Source organism: Haplochromis burtoni, unplaced genomic scaffold (genome assembly GCF_018398535.1).
Source record: "Haplochromis burtoni strain Fernald_Lab_line unplaced genomic scaffold, NCSU_Asbu1 Contig_177, whole genome shotgun sequence".
NCBI lineage: Eukaryota > Metazoa > Chordata > Actinopteri > Cichliformes > Cichlidae > Haplochromis > Haplochromis burtoni.
The window spans coordinates 1-9,400 of NW_024582538.1; the positions used below are offsets into that span (position 1 = coordinate 1).

The 9,400-nt window shown below is 45.4% G+C and overlaps 1 protein-coding gene across 1 annotated transcript; it reads right to left on the reverse strand.

Moving 5' to 3' along the window:
* Positions 1 to 4,448: 4,448 nt before the first annotated feature.
* Positions 4,449 to 8,349, reverse strand: irf6 (interferon regulatory factor 6). Its single transcript, XM_005941081.3, has 8 exons — positions 8,107 to 8,349; positions 7,593 to 7,771; positions 6,733 to 6,928; positions 6,545 to 6,643; positions 6,192 to 6,452; positions 5,312 to 5,704; positions 4,989 to 5,107; positions 4,449 to 4,741 (listed from the first exon to the last, which is right to left on the reverse strand). The coding sequence occupies exons 2-8, from the start codon at positions 7,764 to 7,766 to the stop codon at positions 4,511 to 4,513; spliced, it is 1,473 nt and encodes a 490-aa protein (XP_005941143.1). The 5' UTR covers positions 7,767 to 7,771; positions 8,107 to 8,349; the 3' UTR covers positions 4,449 to 4,510.
* Positions 8,350 to 9,400: the final 1,051 nt, after the last annotated feature.

The window sequence follows — 9,400 nt, forward strand, 5'->3', positions numbered from 1 at the left end:
TCACTGCATACGTAATCAAAGCAAGCCTCGATACGCGCTTCAGAAAAACGCCCCCGCGATTACCCGACGCACGATTCGAAGCTTCGACACACAGGACACATCACTAGCTGCGAGTGTTTCCTTTGTTTCTTTGTCATTGTTGGTAAAATGGCGTTGCCGGCTCTTTAAGTTAATGTCGTTTGTAATACACCTGTACCATTCGTAATAAAGCTATATTAATACAGAACAACTCTGTCTGTTTTCCTCTTCATTCTGATTCCGGACTCATTTGTTACTGGTCCCCTCACTCACATGCCTAGACCCCTTCGGGGGGGAACGTAACAATGTGGGGGCTCGTCCGGGATATGAATGGAAGGACAGCAATTGAGTTTTAGTGGGTTGTTTGCCGGTGGCCTGGTTAGTTGTATTGTATCTGCTGCGCTCTCTCTCCAGTTAGCAAAAGGGGAGTGTCTAGCTGAGCGTAAGCTCCTCCTTCAGGCACTCATTTTTTATTTTTCCTTTATTATTTTCGGAGTAATCCCGGGTGGGGATCAGTTCCCTGTCGGGGGTAGGCTTGTCGGTGCTTTGTGCACTTGATGCTTAGCCTTTAAAGTTGCCTCGAGCCTGGTACACTCCAGAAGCTAACTAGGCTAAGATTTTAGTAGGCAGGTCTGGGGAGAGGGTCGGTGGTATTTTTATTTATTGGTTAACCTGTGGCCACACATTTCCCGCCTGTTTTTCATTTGTGTATTGGAGGTGGTGCTTCTTTGTTGTTATTGTTAGCCTCAGGTAGTTTTTGTTTTAGAGTTAATGGCTACCTTTGATATTGCCGTGTTTAAGGAAAACCCCTCGCTTGTCCAACTGGACGCCTGTAGGAAGAGGGATTTGCATGAGGTGGCAACATTTTATAGCATTTCTGTCTCCACAGCTCTGCGTAAGGCTGAGCTGAAAGCTGCTCTTGTGTCTGGCTTGGTGGAGAAAGGGATAGTGGCCTTGCCAGTGTCTGCCAGTCCACTTGAGCATGGTGCAGCGTCTCAGCCTGTTCCGCAGGTGCCAGCTCAAGCTGTAGGTCCATTGGTATCGACACCTGTTGCTCAGGGGCTGCCTGAGGACAAACCCATGACATTGCCTTGCTTCGAACCTCTCTCCATTGAATCAAGTGTAGGCTCGAAGCAGGATGCTAAGCTCCGTGTACGCCTGGCTCGTCTCCAGTTGGAAAAGGAGGATCATGAGAGGGAGTTCCAGCTAAAGAAAGAGTTGGAGCTTAGGCGTTTAGACGCAGAGCTTGCTAGAGCCAGGGAGGTCGAATTAAAAAAGGTGGAGGCAGAGACAGCTGTTAAGTTGCGACAGCTGGAACTCCGGCAGGCTTCCCTTCCTCCGACTGCCTCCATTCGTCAGGCAGACACACCGTTTGATGTAGGGAAAAACAGTCGTCTGGTTCCGATGTTCCGTGACACTGAGGTCGACAGCTGCTTCGAGTCGTTTGAACGAATAGCCACGGCCTTGCACTGGCCACGGGATTCGTGGGCCATTTTTGCTCCAATGTAAGCTGGCAGGTAAGGCTCAAGAAGTTTGTTCCTCGTTGTCGGCTGAGGACAGCTTGGACTATGACAAGCTGAAAAGTGCTATCCTGCTGGCTTATGAGCTGGTCCCAGAAGCCTATAGGCAGCGTTTCCGGGGGTTGAAAAGGGGACGGGGTCAGTCTTATCTTGATTTCGCCAGGGAAAAAGGTGTTCTTTTCAATCGGTGGTGTGCGGCCTGCAAAGCCACTGACCTGGCTTCGATCCGGGAACTAATGCTCATAGAGGAATTTAAGAACTGCATTGCTGAGCGCATCGCAGTATATATTAATGAACAGAAGGTTTCCTCGCTACAGCAGGCTGCGACGCTGGCTGATGAGTTTGCGCTCGTCCATAAAACCAGTGTCAGTAGGTATGACCGGCGCGATGCCCCAGTGAAGGCTAGCGAGGTGCCAGTTGCACAGCACCCAAAGAGTGAGGTACTTGTGTTTCGTCCCAAGGCAGACCGAAAGTGTTTTTTCTGTTTTAAGTCTGGCCACCTGATCGCAGATTGTGAAGCTTATAAACGGAAACAATCAGTCTCGACTTCACGTAAACCAAAAGGGGTCGGGCTGATTAAAAACCATGCCTCCTGTCAGTAGGCCCCCCTCCCCTGAGACCCCGGATGAGTGTTTTAAGCCCTTCATTTTTAAGGGGACAGTTTCGCTTTCTGGTAAGACCAAGGATAAGCGTGAAGTGACCATTCTGCGTGATACTGGTGGCTCACAGTCCCTCATACTAGCTAGTGTGCTTGAATTTATTAATGAGAAGTCTGACTGTGACTCTAGCATCATTGTAAGAGGTGTTGGGATGAGTTTTGTGCCTGCTCCCCTCCATCGTATTTGGGTACAGAGTGAGCTGGTGAGTGGTTTCTTCTCAGTGGGTGTGCGGCCTTCTTTCCCGATTAATGGGGTGGATTTTATAATGGGAAATGATATCGCGGGTGGGAAAGTTTATCCTACCCCTGAGGTGACCAACAATCCTGTTATAGAGCCTGTGTTAGATGGCCTCAGCCTGCAGCACCCGGATGTGTTCCCGGTGAGCATTCTGACTCGTTCACGTGCCCAGCAACAAGGTGGGGGGGTTGATTTGTCAGAATCAGTGATTGGCTCTATTCTAGAGAAGGATGTGATGCCCTGTACTGATGAGGGAGATAATGGAGCCTTAGAGGCAGCTCAAAGTGTGGTTGAGCCAGCTCCTGAGTCTGGAGCTCCTTTTCTGCTCACCCGGGAAGCACTTGTGAAGGCTCAGAAAGAAGACCCTTCATTAGTTAAGTGTTTTACTGCTGCAGCTCAGGATAAGGGTGGTGAGGGGAGCAAGAAGCAGACATTTTTCGTTTGGGAAGGTTTATTGATGCGCAAGTGGACCCCAAGGCCTGGAGAAGACTGGAGCGCAGTGCGGCAGATGGTGGTTCCGACAAGTCTGCGGTGGCATGTGCTACAGTTAGCACATGATCATGCATGGTCAGTGTTAGGGAGTTTTTATTGTTTTATTTGCTTATGCTTCAAAAGTTATGTTATACATATTTCACCAGACAGTTTTCTGTTTTGACAGGAAGCTGACCCTGTGACACTGACAAGAGACCAGCACAGAAATACATATCCGCAGAAGTTGACTTGCATTATATTATTCTTAGAAATTGACCTGCAACACACATACTCTGTGACACACACACACACACCAGGACCTGCGGGACAGGAAATGTGATTATATTTGCATATTGACGATGTAACCTATAAAAATAAACGAATACTGCAGTTCGGTGTGATTTGCTCTGAGCTTTTCACCCGTGCAGCACGTTAACCTACACAAGTGTCTCATTGTTGTTTATTCACCTGACTGTTTGTTAACTGTAAATCTCTGACAGTCAGGTCATTTGGGTGTCACTAAAACATATGACCGTATACTGCAGCATTTCTGTTGAGTGTTAATTTAACACTCAGAGGTGTGGACCCATATAGACACTCTCTAGTGTTTATTTAACACTGGAGATTTTGCTGTGTATGGGCCAGCTGACCACGAAACTCATACATATAAAAAGAAAACAAAGATTTTTTTTTTTTTTTTTCCACACCGATCTCAAGTAGCTGGGCACCACTGAACTGTAGTCATGCATGAACTGTAGAAAAATCTATTAATCCAAACTTTAATTCACATTTATCTATTTTTCCAAAATCTATAAATCTCGCGCTAAACACGTAGCTTCAAAATATTTAAACTGAAAACGATAAAAAGCATTCTGCCCCTCATGAATAGCAGGCTCTAGGACCCTTTCAGGATAAATAAGGCACAGCGTGATATCTGTAACTCATTAACTCTGTTAAATGTTGCCTTGCAACAAGCAGGACTTTGGCCAGTGAAACCACAGCATCAGTCTGTGGTTTCTGCAGATATTGAGTAATGCAGGCTTCAAGGCACGACTTTTATAGAGAAAAGCACAAACACGGCACATTTATACTAGAGAAAATTTGAAAAGGGTATAAATCCTACAGTATTGAGTACACTTCTGAATATGATTGTAAGCAGTTCCCTGCTTACAGTAGGTAACCGTCAGATGAAGTGTAGATAAACACCGATGAGACACAACATTAAAACCACTGACAGCTGATGTGAATGACATCATTGCTACAATGTAACAGTCTGCTGGGAATCATTCAGCCCGTTCATCTTACTTTGACGTGTACCTCCCCCCTAAAGGTTGTTCTATACACAATACTACATTACTTTGGCAATGACTCGGTGGAAAGTGCTTAAAAACCACTCGAGTAACTTTAATTGAAGAGCCCATGGAGTTGACACAGGACACAAAGAACGCAGTTCCAACATCCCAGGACACACCCAGACATCGCCTGTACATTTCCCAACGAGCAAGAGCTGTTTACGCAGCACAACAGAGACCTACACTGTACATAAGGCATGTGGTTTTAATGTTGTGGCTGATCGGTGATTATTAGTTCACAGGTTTACGCGTTTCACTGAGTCTGCAGTGCTGGGGGGATGTTCAGGGCTGAGCCAGGTGGCAACGCCCAGTTTTCCGGGCCCTGGTGGGTCTGTAGCAGGCAGTAAAGCTGCTTTAGGTGGGTCACAATGTTATCCTTGATGTCTGGGATGGAAATCTGGAGGCGGATGCTGCCGCTGTCAAGTGATCGCGTGTTGTCGCTAGAAAACATCTCACTTATCATTCGGGCCACCACTGGAATGACCTGCAGGGTGAAAGAGGGCCGTTAAGTGTTGGGAAAAGACACTTCGCAATCTTCTTTGTTTAAAAATTTCAAGATAGAACACTTATCATCTTTGGTTTCTTAAGATTCTTTAAACTTTTGGCTGTCATTTTGTATGACTTAGTGACATTTTATAGGCAAAAAGACTCAAAAATTATTTCTGCGTGATGCGATGACACGACTCCATCGTCCTTTGATGACCATTAAATTATGTTACACATTTCTTTACCTGGACCATGATAAGTTTCCTCTCCTTGGGTCTTCCATCTGGCCACTCCTCCCCGAAACACAGATTGATCTCATAGTCAGGAGTGATTGGTGCCTGGCCACGCTGTTGAGCTATCACACCTGCACAGCAAACAAAAAAGATATGTTTATAAAAAAAATGCTTTTCCACAGGTGCTCAAACTCATTTTACATTGCAGGCCACACCTGCCCACCTTGATCTTAAGGCATGGGCCAAACCGCTGAAACTCCCATTTTTGTCAGTGTAAAGATGCTTAACTACACATTGTATCTCATTTATTAAAAAGAAGTGACATTAATACATACCAGCGAGAAAAGACTCAAGACAGAACAGTTTGACCTTCCTCTGCCGCTCTATGAGATTCGGAGCAGCTGGATTTGGAGCGCAGGGGCCAGACCAGTACACCTTGCACTGACAGAGACGGACTGCGTAGATATCGTGGCCGCTGACCTCCAGGATCAGACCTCTGTCCATCACGTCCAGAAGGCGGTTAGTGAAGACCCTCTGCTTGTCATTGGTGATGTGCTCCGTGGTCGGAAAGCGTAGCTGTTCCAGGTTCACTGGGCCGAACAGCTCTTCCTGATTGACCATGGGCCCGAGGTCTCCGTAGAACAGCCTGCAGCCTAGCGGGTTGCTGACTGTCGCTGTAGGACACATCTCCTTCCCTCTGTAAAGAAACTGCACCTCCAGGTCTGTCACTGGGTCAGAGATGAAGGTGGAAGCGTGTTAAAAAGGAAAATGCAATAAAACTATATTTTAGGTAAAAACAGAAAAAGAACTAAGCTTAATTTTTGAAAAAGGAGAGGTCACAGAGAAGCAGAAACTTCAATTTTACGACCATGGTGCACATACTGGACACATATTCTCAATTAATTAATAAAAAGTTCTGTTTATTTAAAAACAACAACAGGAATAGTGACATCTTCAAGCTTAAAGCAGAGGAGTTGAAACTATCTTTTTATAAAACCAGCAAGTATTGCTGTCTAGAGAAGAGGTTTTCTGATGTTATATTTTCCTAATTTAAACCAATCAAATGTCATGAAGTTCAACTGCACTTGGGGAGCTACAGCAGGTATCCCCTACACCTCAGCCTGCCACAACAAAAAGCTCAAATTGTTATTTTAAGTTGAAGTCTGCCAAGCAAGAAGGTGCAAGACTCGTGTCTTAGCAACAGTTCACACTCACTTGGAAGGGAACTGATCCACATTTCGGGAGAGGCAAACAAGCCGTCGGGCAGGGGAGGGGGCTGCAAAGACGGATCGGGCAGAGTAACTGGGGGCATGTCGTGTGTCGTTTGCTGCATCTCCACATCCACGGGCTCCTCTTTAGGCCAGGGTTTAACAGGCTCCTCTTTGGGCCAGACCTCGTTTGATGGGGGACAGCTGGGAGGCTGCATGGATGACTCAGAACCCATCGGAGACCACATAATGAGAGGAGAGGGGGTGCCTACACGAAGAAAATAATTCATTTACTGTTAATAAGCAATCAAACTGGACATTGCAGAAACAGGTGTAATGTTTTTAGACAAAGCCATTCACCATTAGATGGGTATGGAGGCAGAGACTCTGGAGTATCTGGAATATCTTCCTCAAGACCATCATCATCCCCGGGTGTCCAGGGGCCAGCATCTGAAGAGCCTGCGGAGTGAGGGAGGTGGCAAATACTGCAAAATTAAAGATGAACGAAGAAAGATGAAAGCGAGCCGCATCAAAGAGCTCTCATTTACCGTGGTTGCTGAGGGGCTGAGGGATGTCACAGACATCATATATCTTCCAAGGATTCATGGGGATCTCTTTGGTGCCGTCATAGACGAGGTTGAATTCTCTGCTTTTGTTCAGGGCACATCGAAGCTGAGCTTTCCACTTTGCAGGATCAGGTTCGTCAACTCCCTCCTGGAACTTTCCGGTCTCCACAGCCCATGCCTGGGGGAATATTTAGACCAAATGAAGGGATCAGTATCACACAGTTATTTTAATTTCTATTTATGCACAGTATGCACTCACAAAAAATAAATAAAACCAGTGTTCTTTATTTACTGAGTGATGCTGGGTCAGCATGTTTGTCAGGAAACAGCTGTATAATGTATTCACAGCTATGTCAGAATGAAAAGACTCTAGCCCAGAGGCTCAATTTTTCACGAGGTATACACACACCTCGTCACAACAAAGTTTATGCTGATCAAATTCTGTTTTCTTTTCTTTAAAAAAAGTTTACTTGTTTATTTTTTTTAAGAAAAGAAAACAACCTCATGAGCCACAACCTTTTCCCTTTATGCCTCTCCTGTTTAATTTGGTAGGTTTACAGAAGAACAATAAAATAAAACACCTACATAAAGTTTCATTCAACATGACCCAGAGAAACAAAATAGAACTGGACTGCAAAGCCAGACGTTTTATTAAAAGTCCTACTTATTATTATTATTATTATTATTAGAGGGTATTTTTTAAAAGGATATTAACCAGGAATGAATTAGCATAACCCCTGCTTAAACCTCCTCACTGTCTCTGCAGAAGTACAAGTTCTGATCAGGTATAAGAAATAAAGTCACACACACAGGCAGACACCCCTCTGTTAGTGAATCTTTACCTTAAAGATGGTGTCCTCATCCTCGTGCTGGGGTGTGTGCCGTGTGGCGTGTTTCCATGGGATCCTGAAGCGCATGTTCTCACGGTCAAGCCACGTCAATCCCGGGTATCGCCCGCTTTCCACCTGCGCGACCAGCCAGGGCTTCAGGCGGACACGCCGAGGGGTGACTGCCATCCTCACTGCCGAGAAAACCCAAGTGAAATCAGTCCGCCCTCAGAAGTCTTAATAACCCCCCCACATCCCCCCATGATCTTTAGTGCACCCCACGGCAAACTACGCTGCAGCACTTATCAGGGGGAAACAAACATTTTAGAGCTGCTGGACTTCAGCTCTGGCAGACGGAGCGACCTTTCAGTTGTTTGCCAGATTACTTACAGACTAGGCCTCGTATGACGATTTTGCACGGTGTGTTTAAATAATATGTGAAGTGCAGTATCTGTGTGTCAGTCCAATCTAGTCCAAAAATCAAACACCCGACGCAAGCAAACACGAAAACAAAAGACGACACACATACCTGTGGGCAAAGCAGGAAGTTGGAGATCTCGTCGGCCTGTTAACCAGCAGCTGGAAATAACAGCGCTTCGGTGGGTCCAAACTCCCCACCAATCTCCCCTCGAAGCGAACTCACCGATTACCGGTTCGACGAAAGGCGACTAATAACAACGACAGGCGGAGAGCTGGAGCTCAGAATGGCTGATGTTCGTCACTCCTTTGGTCCTTCCCTTTCCACACCGAAACTCAGGTAGGAGTGTGACGTCACACCGGCGGCACACCTTTTCTGAGCAGCTGGGTGATCGTTTTTCACCAAGCATGTGGACGGGGCACTTTATTTTTCCACGAATATCTCAGCTTATCTCGACGAGAACGACATTTTTTATTTTTGTCCTTTAGGAATTTATTTGATCAGATTCGTAATTTGGATACTCTACATTCCTTTTGATATTTATTTATAATATATCAATAAATAAATAGAACGAGATACACCGTGCTTTTTGGGACAATTAATATTAAGAGCTTTTTTGGCGGGGGGTAAAGCTGGCCTTTTTGAGAACACTTAAACTAATTGTGTCCTGTCAGCTTTACATGCTTATTTTTTATACTCACACACTTGCTTTGTTTAGCTAAGAAAAGCGCGACCGGTGTGACATGACTCAGCTGGCAGGAAAAGGAGGCGTTTCGACGAAAAAAACAAAACAAAACAATGCACACAATGAGTTTGCTCCAGACAAGTGGACGGTTGATGATGATCCTATCACCATTAGGAGCCAAAAACAGGCCGGCAATAACAAACCACTCCCTGAAACTGCTCATGGACTGCAGAAAGCGTGTCACTTGGCCCGCTATTGTGATTTTTCCCGGTGTTGGCACAGCATACATCATGTGCTTGTTGCTTCCTGTGTGATGCTAATTGTGGGTGGTTTTTTTTTTTTCTTTTGCTTGGGGCGATAGGGTCAGTTTACTGCCAACTGCCTGCAGTATCACCACGATCTGTCTGATCCAGTGCGGTTAACAGATGTTTCCAGTTTCTCCCAACATAAATGTGACCTCAGGGGCTGCAAAGGGTTTAATAGACGATTTCATAGATACAATAGTGGGAGGCACTCCAAGAACTGAGATACAAGCAAAAGTCATGCGCAATCACTCATTTCTTTATATGTAGAAGTGGAAATTGGGAATAGATGCAGCAATGTGTTCTAAATTGTACCTTTAGCTACTTAGTTACTAGCAGCCTGCTGCAAAAACACATAATTTGTTCCAATTTCTTTAGTTGAATCTATAAAAAATGCCACCAATAAAAAAACAACAAC

Bases quoted from the DNA above. Each gene is read 5' to 3' on its own strand.
- irf6 (XM_005941081.3), bottom strand. From the start codon at position 7,766: ATGGCAGTCACCCCTCGGCGTGTCCGCCTGAAGCCCTGGCTGGTCGCG. The intron at 5,705-6,191 runs GTGAGTGTGAAC...TCTCTGACCCAG, and splicing joins GTGGATCAGTTCCCTTCCAA to TGACAGACCTGGAGGTGCAG. The intron at 4,742-4,988 runs GTAAAGAAATGT...TTCACCCTGCAG, and splicing joins GGAAACTTATCATGGTCCAG to GTCATTCCAGTGGTGGCCCG.